Below are 20,993 nucleotides of genomic sequence, written 5' to 3' on the forward strand. Positions count from 1 at the left end.
AGACCATTTGGCTTTTATGTAATGATCATTAGTCATTAAGTTCATAAAATTACAATCAATGCAAAAAATATTATAATGATTAATTAACAATATTTTGTAATGAATTAATACATTTAATTAATTTAATACAGTTTTTTTAAATTAGAGAATTATTCACAGGGAAAACTATGTAGATTGAGTCTTAAAACAATTGCTGCAACTGTATAATGTTAGAAACGAGAGCAGAAAATCTTGAGCTGGCTCTTCTGTAACACTTTATTCAAATACATAAATTCATAGCCAAAACTGTTATTATTATGTAATCATATTTTATATATGTTTATATATATATATGTATTTATATAATGTTATAACAATTTTTGTTAAGAAGTGCAGGGAAAAATTAAGTAGCTGGAGTGGCTGTGAAAAAAAGCTGAAAACAACTAAATCTTCCAGTGTTGACAACTGTATTGATTATAATGGGTGTGACTAAATTAAGAAATCATGATGTGTCGGTTGCATGTGTAAAAATAAAACGTAAAGGTGCTAAAAGTCAAGGCAAAGTGTCAAAATATAAAAAGGTATTTGGTGTATACCATTTAAAATGTTGTCTTTAGTATTAAATCCTGTTTCCTTCAAGTGCAGTCCCTTCAGCACGTGCATGAAGATGAATCTGAATCTGTATTCTGACCATCCTTTTCTTTTCTCTTGGGCAGGTCTTTCGCAGCGGAGAGGGCATGGGTATCAGGCTGGACAGCGCATCTGCTTTCCAGGGTGCTGTCATCTCCCCTCATTACGATTCACTGCTGGTGAAAGTCATCGCCAGTGGAAAGGATCTGCCGGCGGCCTCTGCCAAAATGAGCCGAGCTTTAGCGGAGTTCCGCGTCCGGGGGGTCAAGGTAAGCTTTTTCTCGACAGCAGTGCTTGCATAAACGATCAGGGGCAGCATGAGTGCGACCAGTGGAGACCTTTGGAAAATCGCTTCAGTTGCACCTTTAAATGTGCTGTGGTTTCAAAAATAAACTGAAATTGTGTGTGGTGTTATTATGTTGTGCTGGTCAAATACATAGATATATATATATATTTTTTTGTAGAGCAAATGTCATGCCTTCACTCAATTCCTGTAGATAAATTGCAGCTTAGCTCATGAATATTAATTATGTGGCAGCATCTTATTAATATTCAGTATGCTCCGTGGTCCTCTCCTTAATACAATGCCAGCTACGCTCCTGGTCAGAGCGCACTATGCCAAAAATGATAACTTCCTTTGAAAAAGCAAGCATGACAGGAGCATGGGAACCCTGACATGACAAACTGAGACAGAGTATGCGATCAGACGGGAAGTGGTTTATTTCCATGATGGAACCTATGGATTCCCTTTCCCCGTGTTAAATGTGTTGTGGTGTTCTTTTGAAACACATCTGAGCAGCAGACACTTCACGGCCTTGTCACCCGTCATGCTGGTTGCCATCTGAAGCTCTGATCAGATTTTGAGTGAGCTGGAGCTAAAACATTTCCATTTTGAAGTTTTTTTTCCCTTTTTTTCAAACTCCCACACATAAACCTGAACACACTGGATGAGTCACGTTAGACCGTAGATGGTAACATGCGCACGTATAATATGTATTTATCAGCATAATGTGATCAGAGTTGAAGTAATGGCACTAATGGCACTCCCGGATAAAGGGTGCAGACCTCACCATTTTCTGATGTGCCGCTTTTGGAGGAAGGGAGGGGTGTAGATGAGAGAAGTTGTCATGGAGTGTTTGCACTTAATCAGCTTGAATAAAATAAATGTGTTTACATAAACCATTAGGGAAGGAGCTTTTCCTGTAAGCATCTTCAGAAATTAGTTTTAGAGACTATTAAGAGAATCTGTCTGTTTTGCTTGCTTTAATCGGAGAGTATTCAAGAATGCTGAATGCATTTTATTTGGGATGAAACAAGGATATAGACTGTAAAAACTAGTGAGCGGTCTATAAAGGGAAGGATTTAAAGAAATGGCTCACCCGAAATTACAATTGTCAACTTTTACTAACCACAATGCAAGGTCCAACCCTCTTTGTTTTTTTCTGAGGTGTACAGTATATAATAAATTGTGGAAATTAATCCTGTATTTTAGTGCTGCAGGGCTATTGTGTAACACCAAGATCGCTGGCTTTCTCTTTAACATCAATGTCAGAATGTTTGAAGATGTCCAATCAAATAAAAGTAGGTGGGTTAAGCATGAATTCCAGACCGAAGCTTCAGTTGACGGTCATAATGTTCGAAATATGTCTTAATATTTGACAGCTGTTTTACAATAGAAATGGTAAATGACTGGCTGAATTAGGGATTCAAAATAATAAACTTAATCTAATTTCCCTATTTTGAATTTAAAATATATAGTTTGTGATTCATGTATTTTGTAATTGTTAATGTGATTAGACAAGAAACACTAACAGAGCCATTAACTGCATATTAGGCATAAGATTAATAATGAATGTGCATATATTGTGAGTGAAATTAATACATTTTAGTTACATAGCTTTCCTGGTAGCCTTTAACATATTCATTTGTAATATTCTAATGAAAGGCTTCATAAAACATGCATATAAATGTCAGGACCAAATGTTTGCTTTCTTCACTGAAAGACAAAAATAAAAATTATCTATTAATCAAAGTTCAGCTATGGGAGACTGAGTGTAAATAAATTATTTTGAGTTTTGGGTCAACTGATCCTTTAAGGTATCAAATGCATGTGACATGAAGAATGCTCCAAAATGTAGACGGAATTAATTATGCTCCATCATAAAACATGCAAAGTATTTGGAAATTTGTGTATCTTCATGATTATTAGAGCATTATGTTGTCAGTTTAGCAGCAAGTTTGATAAACCTGTTGCTTGGCTAGTCAAGTTTCCCCTTCAAAGAGTTTTTTGTCTAGCATGCAGAGTAACATGTTGGACAAAGCCAAACTACAGTCGCATTATTTAGGACCTGTTCAGGTCAAGGACAATAACTTTAATGTTAATTATAAAGAGTTAATAATGCAAAAGTAAATATGCTATTGAATGATAAAAACTGTAGCCCCTTTTACACACCGCCTTTACTGGTAAATTAACGGTAAATTACCATTAAGAGATTATGCATGAAAATTATTGGCTAATCCTTCCCTGCAATTTACCAGGATGAGAGGTTGTAACATTACCATTAGTCTGCTATGTGTGAACGCTGAATGAGATTACCAGTATGAGCACGTACAACGTCAGAATGCGCTGACAAATAAGTCTGCTTTGGGCCAGTCATAAAATTCTTATGGAGATGACATGATTACTCTGAGCTATTTATAGTGAGCTCTGCTGCTTTTTATTAGTTTTTCTTTGTAAATATGCCTTAGATGGACACCGTTGCACTACGTCTCGCAGCTTTTTCAACGTGTCGCGCTCAAGACCCTGCCTTCTTTTCAATTGATCAGTGCTGTGGCTCTGCTAGTGAATACTATAATGCGCATCTCATGGTTATAAGAGCAAAAACGCATTCTGTTTGATCATCCCCTTATGCCACTATGTCACTCAGACTGTCAAATTGGACAGATGTTGAAATTAAAGTGCTTCGACCTGTGGGCGAATGAAGACAATGGTGCAGCTGCAAGATCATTTTAGATCAGAAAGATCATTACAGAATTTACCGGTATTTGGTGTTGATGTGTGAATTGTCTCTTACCGGTAAAAAGCCAAGAATGCTGTTGTAGCATTTTTGTGTGGTAAAGTCATTCTGACAATTTTACGGTAATTAACCAGGATTGATGTGTGAAAGAGGCTATTGACAGATTCCATCTGACTTTAAAGAGCTTGAACATTTAAAGAGGAGAACAAAAATAAACAGAAAATTATTGTTTGTTGGTGTGGGCACTAATATAGTTATTGTTATCGTTATCTTTATGCCTTTAGCCTTTATGCCTTTTAGCCTTTAGTCCTTTAGTCACAAAAAAAATAAAAAACCTTTTGTACTCTCAAAATAATGTGCAACAATGGTACCTTTAGGGGTACAACAGCTTGCCACTTGTTCTTTAAAGATTCATGGTAGTAACATAATTGTACATATTATGTTTGTAAGGTGTTAAAACATATTGTATGGGGGTATATAAAATACAAAGTTCCTCCAGTAATCAGCTGTTGTACCCCTAAATGCACAATTTTTGCACTTTTTTTGACAGTGTACCTTACATTGACATTTCTAAGGACTTTTGTTTTAGTCTGAGTGAAATTAAACTTTTAAAGTGCATGTAAACAGACTTAATTATTAGATTTGCATTCAGTACGAATGCCGTTTATGTAGGCAGCGAGGCAGCTCAATAGGTTTTGTGTGTGGTGTGAGGGAAGCTTTGAAGAGTCGGCCATCAGGGAAGCTTTTAAAGCACCGCATCATTTTTTTTGACCACTTTACTGTTCCTCCTAGCACATTCTCTCTCTCCATCTCTCTCAGCGTAATCTCCCTCCCATCTTGCCCTGTGCGCAAATCTTAAAAATTGCTCCAACATGACTTTAAATACCTTTCAAGATCATTTTTCTCGCCGGGAAAGATCTGCTGTCCATTTGCTTGTGTTTCTCTCATCTAAATTCCCCCTTAGCCAGAGTAAAGTTTGTGACAGAACATCTTGCACCGACTCTCAATATTTCTCTTTCCGCCTCTCTGCACCTTGCGCTCTCTACAATCAGGAAAGTCCTTGATTACCCTCTGGGCCGGATTCCCAAGCGTGACTTGAGAACCTGGCCTCGGAAGAATTCAGAGAATCACTTCAAGCTGCTAGACGTCTTGGCCGGAGCTTGAGCTGTGCCGCAGCCTGCCTGGTTTTAATGAAGACTGATGAAGTGCGCTCCAGGATATGCGCGAAGTTCAAACCTCTCCTGCTGCCTTAATTTACAGGCTCTGTCTTCCTTCCACGTTCGATTAATCTCGCTCTCTCCTCTACACCACATTAACACACCATGGTTTTTTTGCACGATTGCTTACACTGTTTTTCTATTTCTCTTTTTTTATTGCTTTCTCCCTTGCTCACTTGTTCCCGTCGCTGTGCTCGGCAGGAGGGAGGCCGCTGTTCTCCTTTGGGGCTTGAGAGCTCCCTTGTTTTTATTAGGCATCTTCAAATAGCCAATTTATCTAGTACTGCCACCACAAGATTTAATTAACTCTTCAAATAATGGACTGTGGTTATGCCATCCATTTGCAGAGAATGGATGGAGAAACCAGTATCTATCTGGCTCACTGGGTTTGTTGTTTGGCAAAGATCTGGATCAGGACTTATGTACATCAGAAAAAGTAATGGAAGACAACTACTAATTAATAGTTTGCCATTTAGGGTATTCTTTTTATTCACAGCGAGTTACTAGTGCACTGGCAGGTTGAAGGTGTGAATTATGGGGTGTTTTGAGGTGTCTGACCATCAACAATTAAGGCCCAAAGGAATACAGGATGTTTGATGAATCTTAGAAGTGTGTATTTAAGTATGTTTCAACAGCATACAGCAGTTTCAAACAATGATTCTGAAGTTAGATTACATGTTAGTTAGAAAAAGACAAGACTTGTTCGCCTGAGGAGGTAACCATAGCAACAGCTTGAGCAGTTTTTGTTAGGATCAGTTTCAGATGATACATGAAAAAACAAGTACTCTCATTATTTATCACTTTGTTAGAGAGTTGCACATCAGAAATAAATCACCAAAACCATTTGCGGGAGGCAAACCTCAACCAACCGTGGCTAGAAACTTTTAGATTGGTGTGCTTGAATTTGAATCCAAAACCTTTTATTTACCAAGTAGATTAGTTTGTTCACCCTGTACAGGTACATTGAGCTGGAATTTTGTAATGTCACTGTGGGTGTGGTTTTTCAGGGCTGTAAACACTAGACAATAATTAGACACAGCCAAATTGTTCCCCTAATATTTTATATTCTTGGGGCTGTTCTGTAGCACCTCATTATGTTCTGATCCATTTGTTGTTGACAAAATGTTTAAATGTTACTTTTTTTGGACTGGTTAGCCTAAACTACGGTGGCTGAGAGAGCTCAACGTGCTGCAAATGAAAAAAAAAAAACACATACACAAAAAAACTTTGGAAATAGAAAAACATCAACAAATTAAGAAAACATCTTCATCAGTTTGACAACACATGTACTGCAAATACTCACAACTTGACCATATAAAGAAATGCACTGCCAATATTCGCAACCCAACTAAATACAGAAACGTGCTACAAATACGCTCAACACAAATACAGAAACACACTGCAAATACTCACAACACGACCAAATACAGAAACGTGCTACAAATACGCTCAACACAAATACAGAAACACACTGCAAATACTCACAACACGACCAAATACAGAAATGTGCGGCAAATACATTCAACACAAATACAAAAACACACTATAAATATTTACAACACGACCAAATACAGAAATGTGCGGCAAATAAACTCAACACAAATATAGAAACACACTGCAAATACTCACAACAGGACCAAATACAGAAATGTGCGGCAAATACACTCAACACAAATACAGAAACACACTGCAAATACTCACAACACGACCAAATACAGAAACGTGCCGCGAATACGCTCAACACAAATATAGAAACACACTGCAAATACTCACAACACGACCCAATACAGAAACGTGCGGCAAATACACTCAACAGAAATAAAGAAACACACTGCAAATACTCACAACAGGACCAAATACAGAAACGTGCGGCAAATAAACTCAACACAAATATAGAAACACACTGCAAATACTCACAACAGGACCAAATATAGAAATGTGCGGCAAATACACTCAACACAAATACAGAAACACACTGCAAATACTCACAACACGACCAAATACAGAAACGTGCGGCAAATACACTCAACAGAAATACAGAAACACACTGCAAATACAACACGACCAAATACAGAAACGTTCGGCAAATACACTCAACAGAAATACAGAAACACACTGCAAATACAACACGACCAAATACAGAAACGTGCGGCAAATACACTCAACAGAAATACAGAAACACACTGCAAATACAACACGACCAAATACAGAAACGTGCGGCAAATACACTCAACACAAATACAGAAACACACTGCAAATACAACACGACCAAATACAGAAACGTGCGGCAAATACACTCAACACAAATACAGAAACACACTGCAAATACAGAAACGTGCGGCAAATACACTCAACACAAATACAGAAACACACTGCAAATATTCACAACACGACCAAATACAGAAACGTGCGGCAAATACACTCAACACAAATACAGAAACACACTGCAAATATTCACAACACAACCAAATACAGAAACGTGCGGCAAATACGCTCAACACAAATACAGAAACACACAGCAAATACTCACAACACGACCAAATACAGAAACGTTCGGCAAATACACTCAACACAAATACAGAAACACACTGCAAATATTCACAACACAACCAAATACAGAAACGTGCGGCAAATACACTCAACACAAATACAGAAACACACTGCAAATATTCACAACACGACCAAATACAGAAATGTGTGGCAAATAAACTCAACACAAATATAGAAACTAGGGATGTCCAGATCCAATCACGTGATCGGAAATCGGGCCCGATCGCGTGGTTTCAGACTCGATCGGAATCGGACGTTACCTCCCGATCAGGACTCGGATATATATATATATTCTCATTAATTTTTAACACATCTTTTGTTATGCGGTGGCACAGAGTTAGACCCTTTTGACTCCACACAGAAACAGCGACGCGTGCGGCATGACATCACTTTGTTTTCAAGAGCTGGTGTGAATAAATATAGATTCAAACTCAGAGACATGATCGTTTGCGCATGACCTGATATTTCATTCGGACTCAGGATACAGCGAGATGAACATCACAGAGCGCTAAACTCTCATCCAGTGTAGTGTTGTCAAAAGACCCGGTACTTCGGTACCAAGTCGGTACTAAAAAAATGAAAATGTGACGGTACCAGGTTTCTGTAAGTACCGGTAGTACCGAGGTCCCGTTCAAACCCGGTTCTTGACGCATACAGCGATACGATTACCGCGAAGCAGAAGACGCGGACGGAATCTCAAAATCCAGTCATGAAAATGAAACTTACATTTTAATATGGACAGTCAAAAAATTTGTCAAAGTTAGCATAAATGAATCAAATCAAATCTCCATATGGACCAGTATTTAAATGTTAAGCCGCAAAAGTTGGTTGAAACACGACCAAATACAGAAACGTGCCGCGAATACGCTCAACACAAATATAGAAACACACTGCAAATACTCACAACACGACCCAATACAGAAACGTGCGGCAAATACACTCAACAGAAATAAAGAAACACACTGCAAATACTCACAACAGGACCAAATACAGAAACGTGCGGCAAATAAACTCAACACAAATATAGAAACACACTGCAAATACTCACAACAGGACCAAATATAGAAATGTGCGGCAAATACACTCAACACAAATACAGAAACACACTGCAAATACTCACAACACGACCAAATACAGAAACGTGCGGCAAATACACTCAACAGAAATACAGAAACACACTGCAAATACAACACGACCAAATACAGAAACGTTCGGCAAATACACTCAACAGAAATACAGAAACACACTGCAAATACAACACGACCAAATACAGAAACGTGCGGCAAATACACTCAACAGAAATACAGAAACACACTGCAAATACAACACGACCAAATACAGAAACGTGCGGCAAATACACTCAACACAAATACAGAAACACACTGCAAATACAACACGACCAAATACAGAAACGTGCGGCAAATACACTCAACACAAATACAGAAACACACTGCAAATACAGAAACGTGCGGCAAATACACTCAACACAAATACAGAAACACACTGCAAATATCCATCAAAAAGATGGCCGAACTGCCGGTGCCAGGGTGTAACGCTTGACAAACAAAAGCTTAAACTTGAAGACTGACTACTGCTTGTGGATTCAGATAAAGTGTATTAAGTTCTGAACTTTCAAGTTATCATTTAAAAAAAAAAAAAAAAGAGTGCCTAAATATGCCAAGACCAAATCAAAGACGAGGCGAGTTGTTGGATATTGTGCCAGGAAACCAAACCTGCCGGGAGGGAACGGGCGATGGTAACGCCGATAATACTTCAGAAATACTGAAGGAACTCAAATTATTTCGAACTGAAACGGCTGAAAATTTTGGTGTGCTGAGGAAGGAAGTGAGCGAAATTAAACTGAACTTTGAAGAATTGAAAACAAGGGTGAATGACGCCGAACAGAGGATTGCGGACAATGAGGATCGTAACATGGATCTGACTAAGGTGCTGTTTCATTTGATGTGTAAACAAAAGTACCTTGAGGAGAAGTGTGAGGGCCTGGAAGGCCGTTCACGGAGAAATAATTTAAGAATTTACTCTGTACCGGAGAAAACAGAAGGAAGTAATATGATTGAGTTTATAGAAAAGCTTATTCGTGAGCAGCTTAATATCCGGGAAGAGATTTACATTGAAAGGGCGCATCGCGCCGCAGCAACAGGTGTCTCCACGGGACGTGCCGCGGACTTCACCAGATCAATCATCGTATGTTTCCGTAGTTTTAAGGAGAAACAACGAGTGCTATATGCTGCATGGTCTCTAAAGGACATTCGGATCAAGGATCAACGGATATATTTTGATGAGGATTACACCACCGATGTTTTTAAGGAGCGTGCAAAGTACAGGAGTGCAAGGAAACAACTCCAGGAGAGGAAAATCAAGTCTCGCATTCTCTACCCCGCAAAACTCATGCTGTTTCTGCAGGATGGAAAGACTAAAATTTTTGAAAACCCTCGAAAAGCAGCTGAGGGATTAAAGGATTTTGGCGTAACGATGGAAGTTCCAAGAAAAGAGCCGGATTGGGACTCAGCGCTGCGGGCTGTAGGATGGCAGTCCCCCCACAGTAGGAGCAAACATGCTCCTGCTGGGGAAATAACAACCAGCGTTGAATCACTTCGACTTTCATTGGTCAGTTATGAAAACGAAAAGACAAATACTGAATAAGGTATGTGGAGATTACATTGTGGCAAGCGCTAATTTGTATAAATGAGTGCAATGTCCGCAGTGTGTGAACATATCCCTACACAAGCTGAAAATTCAGAAGGATGTGTCTATGACTATGATGAACTGGACTCGGAGTCTAATTTATTTCCAAATATAAATGATACATGTAAATATTACACAGACGCAGAATTTATTAGTAATATAGAAACGGCTGGTTCATTTTCTCTTATTCATTTGAATTGTAGAAGCCTGTATTCAAATTTTGGTAAAATACATGATTATTTGAACACATTACAAAATAAATTTACTGTTATAGCTTTGTCTGAGACTTGGTTAACGGATGAGAAAGGTGTGGAATTTCATTTTGAGGGTTATGAATTATTTTATGTTAATCGGATTAATAAGAGAGGAGGGGGGGTTGCTCTATATGTTAGTAGTGATCTGAAATGCAAAACAATTGAGTGTATGACTACTGCAACAGAAGATTTAATGGAATGTTTAACTGTTGAGATCGAAATGAAGAAACAGAGGAATATTGTTGTCACATGTATATATAGAACTCCAGGATCTAGTATTACAGCATTTAATAACAAGCTGGAGCAATTATTATTTGGGTTGAATGAAAATAAAGTGTCTATAATTTGTGGGGATTTTAATATAAATCTTTTGAATGTGTCAAATCATACTAGTGGTTTAGATTTTCTAGATTTAATGTACAGTAGAGGCCTTTATCCTACTATTACTAAGCCTAGCCGAATAACTTCCAGTTGTGCCACGTTAATTGATAATATTTTTGTAAATATATTTGAAAAAACGGTCAAAAGTGGTCTTTTGATAAATGATACAACGGATCATTTACCGATATTTGTAACTCACTTCTGTGAAGTAAAAACAAATAAAGAAAAGTATAGTAAAGTTATTAGGTTAAGAACTGAGGAAAGATTAAATAGATTTAGGGATGATCTAATGAAAGAACATTGGGACAATGTTTATAGTACAAATAATGTAAATAAGGCATATGAATTATTTTTGAAAAAGTATTTATGGTTATATAATAATAATTGCCCAATAAAAATATTGAATGATAAAGCAAGAAATAATAATAAACCTTGGTTAACGAAAGGTATATTGAAATCGTGTAAAAAGAAGAATAAGCTTTATCGGGATTTTGTAAAATATCGGACGGTAAATGTAGAAAATAAATATAAAGCTTACAAAAATAAGTTGACTACTATAATGAGACGTGCAAAGAAAGATTATTATATAAACTTGTTGATGGAAAATAAAAATAATATCAAAAATATGTGGAAAGTTTTAAGGGAGGTTATAGGCAGTAAAATGAATTATAGTCAGCCATTATATTTAATGAATGAACAGAATGTCGAGATATGTGGTGAAAAAATGGCTGATGAATTTAATTCATTTTTTGTTAATGTTGGTCCAAATCTTGCCAAAACTATACCATTACATAATAAAAGCTGGATAGGTGAAAGCAGAGTCATGCAATCCATTTTTCTTGACGAAGTTAGTGAGAGTGAAATTATTTCCACTGTCTCTAAATTAAAAAGTAAAAATTCGTGTGATAGTGATGGCTTAGATATGTATATTGTCAAAGAAACTCTACGTTGCATTATTAGACCATTAAAATATATAATTAATTTGTCTTTTAATACAGGTTTTTTTCCAGATAAAATGAAGGTGGCTAAAATTATTCCTTGTTTTAAAACTGGTGATAGGCATAGTCTTACAAATTATAGGCCTATATCTTTGCTTTCCCAATTTTCAAAAATTCTGGAGAAGCTTTTTGTTAAAAAATTGGATTATTTTCTTGAAAAACATTCTTTGATAAACGATAATCAGTTTGGGTTTCGTAGCACCCGCTCAACAGCTATGGCTTTGATGAAAATCACAGAGGATATTACTACAGAATTGGAGAATAAAAATCACACAGTTGGAGTTTTTATTGACCTTAAAAAGGCCTTTGACACTCTCGATCATGGAATATTGATATCTAAATTACAGACATATGGAATTAGAGGTGTAGTATTAAATTGGATTATTAGTTATTTAGAAAATAGACAACAATATGTAGAGTATTTAGGCCATGAATCTAAGTTGGAAACAATACAGTGTGGAGTCCCTCAAGGCTCTGTGTTGGGGCCTAAATTATTTATTTTATACATTAATGATCTCTGTGATGAATCAAAGATTTTATGTTTTGTTCTTTTTGCGGACGATACAAATTTTTTTGTATCGGGGAAGAACTTAAAAATCTTAATCAAAACTATTGAACAAGAATTGGTCCTACTTCAGAAATGGTTTAACAAAAATAAACTGTCGTTAAATTTAAGTAAAACTAAATTTATGTTGTTTACGAATCAAAAATGTTCTGATAATGTTTGTTTGAATCTAAATGGAATAACTATTGAGAGAGTGTCAGAATTTAGGTTTTTAGGAGTACTCATTGATGAAAAATTTAAATGGAAATCACATATAGCCTATGTAAGAAATAAAATGTGTAAAAATATTGCTGTTTTGAGTAAAGTAAAGTTTATGTTAAATTATAAAGCAATGAGAATCCTTTATTGTTCCTTTATTTTGCCCTATTTGATGTATTGTTTGGAGGTATGGGTTAATTCATATTTTACTAATTTAATGCCCTTATTTATTTTGCAAAAAAGGGCAATAAGGATAATTAATGGAGTTGCTCCAAGAGAACATACTACAGGACTGTTTCTGAGGTCAGGACTACTTAAATTGAAGGACTTGGTTTCTTTACAAACTTTATTAGTTGTTCATAAAGCAAAACATTGCTTGTTACCACATGGACTGCAAACCCTTTTTACTATAAATAGTGAGACAAGTAGAAGAAATAATGATTTTAAACAACCTTTTGCTGGAAATACCCTCAAACAAATGTGTGTTTCAATTTCTGGTGTGAAAAGATGGAATTGTTTAGAGAATGATTTAAAATGTTGTTCAAATATAGTTCGATTTAAATATAAGTATAAAGAGAAGATACTGAACTTGTATAAAGATGATGGTGAAAATTCTTAAAACTATAATATGAATGATTATGGTCTCGTCATTGTCTTTGATGCCAGAGTTGTCATTATTGCATTAATGTTGTTTGTGTTCGTTTAGTGTTGTGTAAGCAGAATTAATAGTAAAACAAACACAAAAAATTAAGGAAAATTGTTAAAAATGAAAGTAGATTACATCTGGTCTGCGTTATTTTTCTTTTTTTTTTTTTTTTTTTTTTTTTTTTTTCGTTGTTATTTATTTTTTATTTTTCTTCATGTCGGTTAGGCCATCTAATTTGTAACTTTCTTATTATAAGAATGGGGTAGGAGTTTATAAGATTCTTTTTTCTTCATCCTACTCCTGTTCTTCTTGTCATGGAATGTATTTTTGTTGTGTTTGTGTGGATTGTTGTTGTGGCATTTTGTGTTGCATTACCATGAAAAGAGAATAAATAAATGAAATGAAATGAAAAATGAAATCTGAATCCTGCATGTTCTGCGTGTCTCTGTGTGAATGAATGAATGAATGAATGGCAGAGACGTGCGGGTTTGTTTAATACATAGCGACCCTCTTCATTGCAAGTACACCACTCGCATATGCTACTAAATCTTCCTTCTGGCTAATAAACTCTCAGATTTTACTCGCCATTGTGTCAGATATATGTTCACTCGCCGAACACTCTCTGACTGAGCGCTTTAAAGTTTCACTCTCAAATCGATCTGTGTGATTCAGTTCATCTCAATGGATGCACAGCGCTCCTGTGTTTAATGTACCTCTAGTGTGAAGGCGCACAGATCGCTGTCACATTCTCTCTCACACACGCAGAGACCGAGAGAGAGAATTGACGCACTACATTTAAACTATTCTTGGTTGTATTTTTTCCTGTCAAAATAGTGGCATATCTATGGAAATCTATGGGTTTTCCGATAACGTTAGTGTGTGGAGTTAATGCGAAAATGGCAATCTCATTGGCTGGCGCTCACCTATTATCGTTCGTTTTGATTTCAGCAAATCAGTTCAACCGAATGAACAAAACCTGATTAATATTCATGAATCCAGCAGCTAATTAATCCTTAGTAATCTTTAGTGTGTTTTTATAGTTCTTCTTATTAGAATTCGTATCAATATTATCTTATCAGTATTCTTGTTAGTTTTTCTCACCTCCTTTTTTTTTTTTTTACAGAATCACTGAATGATAAAAAAAGCACCACCACCATACCAGTTAAAATGTTCGGTTAAATTGACTAATATGCATTTAAACATGGTTATCAAGTTTACTTCTAATTACTAAAGTTCTAATTATATATCAGTCTGGCGAGTAAACTAAAATATTTAATGGCCAATGGTGATTCAATTGCAGAGGCATAGACTGAAGCGCGAGACATTTGCAGTGATTTCAGCATCTGCCATCTCAATGAGGACATAAATACATAAACAACATCACCAGAACTGTTCTGAGTCACTTCACAAGCATTTTACCAGTTCATTTGAGTAAAACCAGTGTCAGTTTAAAGGTATTCACGGCAACCCGTCAAAATAAGTTCATTTTTACAAGAAGGCATTGTGCTAGAAATATTACTATTATTTAGTAGAATGTATGTGATACTGCTACTACTGTTGAGAAAATTTATAAAACTTTTTAAAGAAATAAATCACACAATATTTCTTCCATGTTTTAATTTTAATAGCAATTTTCCTTTATTTACCAAAAAATAGAATGTGTTCAAATTTCATTAATTAAAAGACAAATAAAATTTGGGTGAAACTTGTTTACTGTTTTTTTGTATAATTGTATTACTTGTAAAAAAAAAAAACTTTACTCACAGTTTTAAATAAGTATAAAGAATGGCATTGGTTTTAATTTTAGTGATAAAAAGTGTGTTTTTTTGTTTTTTTAATTAGCATATTGTGTTTTGCTTTGGTACCGAAATTGGTACCGAGAACCGTGGATTTTCACTGGTATCGGTACCGAATACTGAAATTTTGGTACCGTGACAACACTAATCCAGTGTGTGTTTCATTCATACTCGAAGCCGGAGCGCGCTCTCGCGCTGATATCAGGAAACTCCTAATATGGACAAAAGCGTCCAGCTATGCTGTGGTGCGCACAGGAAAACAGAAACTTATGCAAACACGAAGACGTTAATATACGATCACGACAATAAATTGTTCTTCAAGTCATCTCCAGCAGGTGATAAATAAAGTATGAACAATGCAGTGCTGATTGACATAGTATTTATTACAGTATAGAAACTATTCTGCATTATTATGTGATAAACAGTGTTTGTAGTATATAAACAAATCATTGTTATTTGTTATTGTCCAGCATTTATAGATTTCTAAGCCAATTAAAAGCTAGAAATTAGAGAAAAAATAAAGTTGCCTATACTACCAGTCAGAAGTTCTTGAACAGTAAGCTTGTTAAGGTTTTTTTTTTTTTTTAAGAAGTCCCTTCTATTCACCAAGCCTGCATTTATTTGATCCAAAGTACAGCAAAACAGTAAGATTTTGAAATATTTTTACTAGCCTATTTAAAATAGCTGTTTTATATTTGAATATATTTCAAAATGTAATTTATTGAACAATCCTGAATCAGTTTTTTCGCTCTTTATTCTTTTTTTATGTATTATAGAAGTATCGGATCGGGACTCGGTATCGGCAGATATTCAAAATCAAATGACTCGGACTCGGACTCGAGGACAAAAAAACCTGATCGGGACATCCCTAATAGAAACACACTGCAAATACTCACAACACGACCAAATACAGAAACGTGCGGCAAATACACTCAACAGAAATACAGAAACACACTGCAAATATTCACAACACAACCAAATACAGAAACGTGCGGCAAATACGCTCAACACAAATATAGAAACACACTGCAAATACTCACAACACGACCAAATACAGAAACGTGCGGCAAATACACTCAACAGAAATACAGAAACACACTGCAAATACTCACAACACGACCAAATACAGAAACGTGCGGCAAATACACTCAACAGAAATACAGAAACACACTGCAAATACAACACGACCAAATACAGAAACGTGCGGCAAATACACTCAACACAAATACAGAAACACACTGCAAATACAACACGACCAAATACAGAAACGTGCGGCAAATACACTCAACACAAATACAGAAACACACTGCAAATATTCACAACACGACCAAATACAGAAACGTGCGGCAAATACACTCAACACAAATACAGAAACACACTGCAAATACAACACGACCAAATACAGAAACGTGCGGCAAATACACTCAACACAAATACAGAAACACACTGCAAATATTCACAACACGACCAAATACAGAAACGTGCGGCAAATACACTCAACACAAATACAGAAACACACTGCAAATATTCACAACACAACCAGATACAGAAACGTGCTACAAATACGCTCAACACAAATACAGAAACACACTGCAAATACTCACAACACGATCAAATACAGAAACGTGCGGCAAATACGCTCAACACAAATACAGAAACACACTGCAAATACTCAAAACACTTCCAAATACAGAAACATGCTGTAAATTGTACAACCAAATGTTACTCTGGACCCGATATTTGTAGCAGTAGCCAACAATTCATTGTATGGGTCAAAAGTATTAAATATACTTTTATACCAAAAATCATATTAAGTAGAGATCATATTCATTCATAATATGCATGGCTAAGGACTTAATTTGGACAAATTTAAAGGCGATTTTCTCTATTTTTATTTTTTTTGTTTGTACCCTCGGATTCCAGATTTTCAAATAGTTGTATCATGGCTAAATATTGTCCTATCCTAACAAATCATAAATACATCATTGTAAAACTTATTTATTCAGATTTCAGATGATGTAAAAAATCTACATTTAAAAAAATTGACCCTCATGACTTGATTTGTGGTCCAGGGTCAAAAATACAGGAATGCGCTACAAATACTGACAACACAACCAAATTAGAACCCTGCACGGGCCTAAAGTATAGCCCAGCTTGTGTCTTACAGCTTATAATACTAGTTTGTATGTAATGTCAAAGTAATTAGGCTATATATATATATTTTTTATATTTTTTTTTATCAAGTTAATTTAGAAAAACGTTTGGAGGATTTATTTGTTTCGTTAAATGTAAGTTTTTTTTTTGTTTGTTTGTTTTTTAAGTATAACCAAGCAGCCAGCAGCAGACAGTGAGTTGATCATATGTTTGATCAATATAGCCTTCTCAAATCATAACGACTTGCCAAGAATAAAATCAATATATATAAAACAGTTCAAGCATATCACAATGTTAGTTCAAATGTTTAACCTATAGTCTATAAATGTGCGCTATTAGATGCATATCTAATCGTTTGTGCGGCGAGCTAAAACGCGCTTTACACTCTTAAAAATAAAGATGCTTCAAAAGGTTCTTTAAGCGATGCCATAGAAGAACCATTTTTGGTTCCACAAAAAATTTTATAATCTGAAGAACCTTCTTTCTCCACAAAGAAGCTTTTGTGAAAAAGAAAGGTTCTTCAGATGTTAAAGGTTCTTTATGGAACCATTTAGACAAAAAGGTTCTTCTATGGCATCGTAAATCCCCTTTAAAACGACTTAGGTGGCCAATAAGATCAAAGAGGTGGGCTTTACTCTTCATAAAGGCTGAAAATCCAGTGCACCATTTCAGTTCTGACAGAAAAGTTGAAGAAGCTGTAAAGAAGAAGCGAAACATTTAACAAATACATCTTTTTTTAAGCATATTAGGCATATGATTAAGAGTAAATGTGTGCATATTTAAAAAAAAAAATCAATTCAAATCCTTAAAAAAAAGAAAGAGGCAACTACCATACTATACATTATATTAGGGGTGTAACGGTATGTGTATTCGCACCGGACCGTTTCGGTACAGGGCTTTCGGTACGGTGTGCGTGTGTACCGAATGACCGAATGCAATATTTTGTGTGTGGAACATCGGTACATTTTCGTGTTTCCACACGAACATATTAAGTGGCGGAAGTCTCCGCGTTCAGCCCAAATCCCGCCCTGCAGCTGATTCTAAAGTTTTAAAAAGGCATCATGCGAGTGTGAACATTCCTACAACTAGGAAAAAAACAAAAGTAATTCAAACGCAGCTCCCGTCTGCATTTAACCCTCTGGAGTCGATTAGCGCATATACACGTTATGAGTCATTTTCTCCTGATAACCCCGAAAAGAACTTAAATTACACTTTCAGTTTTAATCGTACAGATTAGAGCAATACATCAATCGAATCTGTAAAGGGTCTACTTTGAGAGAGATATCTATAGAAAGCTTGACATGTCTACTTTTAAACTAAATAAGTGCTGCTGAAAACAGATATTCTGTGTTAAAGTAATCCATATGAAAACAATGCGATGTCCTTTTTCAAGTCTCCCTTCATTATATCTAATATGACCATGCCCCCGCGCTGAACGCGCTGTTCAGATTCAAACTGAAGCGCGCGGCTTGAATACGCCCATAACAGAAGAAAAAGCAGCGAGACTGTTCAAGTTTTTTATTTTACTGTTTGCTTCACGATGAGAGGAATAAGACATAAATCACCCCAAAAAGATGTCATGTGGTTGAGGATTTGAGAAATGGATTTCCTCAGAAAAAAAAAAGAATGAAGTGCTTTATTCAGCAGAGATCATAAACATGAGTAAGTCTCTTTTTATTTATTTATATACTTGTACTAGTTTTCTCATAATGTGTAAACATTTTACAAGTTTTCCAAAGACTTTTTCCAAACTATAATTCCTGACTAAATGTATAATCAAGTGAAATATTATGAAGTTTCAATAACAATATACAATACTATACCATTCAAAAGCTTGATGTAAATAATATAAATGTAACAAATAAATGTAACTTTAACAAATGTAACAAAAAATGGTGTTCTTTTAACGTATCCCCCCTAAAAAACCTGAAAAAATATTCTCAGCTCTTTTCAACATTAATAATAATAATAATAATAATGATAATAATAATAATAACAATACATTTTTTTTTCATCGGGCAAAAAATTAGTTTGAAAGTCAGCTTTGATTGTTCCTAATAAACTGTTTAACTGCTCCCCCAAGTTGATATTAAATTATGTTGTGGGATAATTAAATATATTCTAAATAAACTACAAACATAAAATTATATAGATTTATTTTCTCACATTCTTTCTTGTAACTCTTCCCTCTCAGTGACACACACCTGACAGAACGGCTCATTATGCAGCTCATTATGCAGGCCTTTGTCTTCTCAGGTGTAATTCACAATGATATTCATGATAGTTGACGCCTACTCGCATGTGACTTTTACCAACAAAAAGTGTCTTAGAAAATTTAAATCAATATATTGTTTTCTGTAAGTGAGTAAACAAGATGATTTTCACATAATTTAGAAAGAAAAATTCTAGGCTACAAGCTCCAGTTCTCAAAAATCCCGGGAACCATTGTTCTTTATGTGTTTTTTTGCCTTATTCAAGTGTTTTAACATTTTTAGTTTTTCACTAACCACGCATAACATTTTTTTTCTCAAAAACACAATCATGTACATACAATAATTTCACATATTATTACAGCCCAGTTTGTGCTGATTACAATGAGATTAGACTTTACCCATTTAGATATTTATAAGAAACTGAAAAAAGCACAAATGTCAGGGCATGACAAAACTTCTCCAGGCCCCAAAAATACCCTTAGACTCCAGAGGGTTAAACAGACCTTTGCTCTTAATTCCGATCAGGCCAACCCAATAACGAAATCTGAGCAGGTCTAAAAACTGAAACTGTTGTTGCTGCACTTTACACTTTGGAAAAGTTATATATATATTTTTTTAAATATGAGCAGGCCTACAAGCTTGGATTGGTAATGCTGCACTGTAATCATAGTTATTTATTTATATTTTTCATTATATTTTATTATGTGATATTGGTTTGAGACAGAGTATTTTATTTAGTGGAGAACTTTGCAGCATTATTTTATTTCTTATTCATTTTTTATTATATATATATATATTTTTTATTATATTTTATTAAAGTGCTTAAAAAAGACAAACAAATTGTTAAAAAAAGTTTAAAGTAATAAACAACCTGCAGTTTAATGTTTGAATTTCTTTCCCTTAATGTACCGAAAATGAACCGAACCGTGACTTTAACCGTGACCGTGATTTTTGCGTACCGTTACAACCCCTATATTATATTGTATTGTTTAGCTTGTGAAATGTAATGGACAACTGCAAATCAGATGTACTAAACCAATATTTTTCCTTGAGATTTTTCTACTGTGACAAGAACAAGGATAAATAATTTAGTTGAGCATGTAAGGTTATAAGGAAATTAGTTTATTATTATTATTATTATTATTATGATTAATTTAATTTAATTCCTGTTCTTTATTTCAAAACTTTGAACTGCAGACTCCCTCATTTCTATGTGTGCCTGTAACATTATTCATTTTCAGGAATATGATTCTCTATCTTTTTACTCCTGAAATATTCAAATATATTATGATCAGATTGACTTAATAGCTTGTTTTTCTGTAAATATGAAGTAATTTGATCATGTACTCCTGTGCCTATACACTTAATGGTATGCTACAGTCTCTGGCTATTAAAACATCCTCACATTCAAGCTCTGTAGCAGCATGGGAAGCTTTTGCATGTTGTGAGTTGCTTTGTTGGCCATTGTAGAAAACTTCAAAAGCTTAGAACAGAATTCCGGACAGATGTTTAAAGAAACAGGCCATTTCTTTTAGAAATAATCTCAATTAGAAACTGCAGGGCATAGCAACAGGCGAAACGATTGGAGCCAAGGCTATGTTCCTGGTTCTAACAGTTCTCTGTGATTAAATAAAAGTCTGAATGTTTTAATATGTTTTCTAGCACTGTCCTGCTGGATTTTAAAGGCCC

General features: G+C 35.3%; 1 protein-coding gene across 1 annotated transcript in view; it reads left to right on the forward strand.

The window, feature by feature from the left end:
• LOC132117285 (pyruvate carboxylase, mitochondrial-like) overlaps positions 1-20,993 on the forward strand; it is a 148,680-nt gene that overhangs the window by 77,126 nt on the left and 50,561 nt on the right. The window contains exon 10 of the mRNA XM_059526462.1: positions 696-878. Within this exon, the coding sequence (XP_059382445.1) occupies positions 696-878 (183 nt within the window). The remainder of the gene's footprint in view (positions 1-695; positions 879-20,993) is intronic.

This window comes from Carassius carassius, chromosome 36, assembly GCF_963082965.1.
Source record: "Carassius carassius chromosome 36, fCarCar2.1, whole genome shotgun sequence".
Lineage (NCBI taxonomy): Eukaryota > Metazoa > Chordata > Actinopteri > Cypriniformes > Cyprinidae > Carassius > Carassius carassius.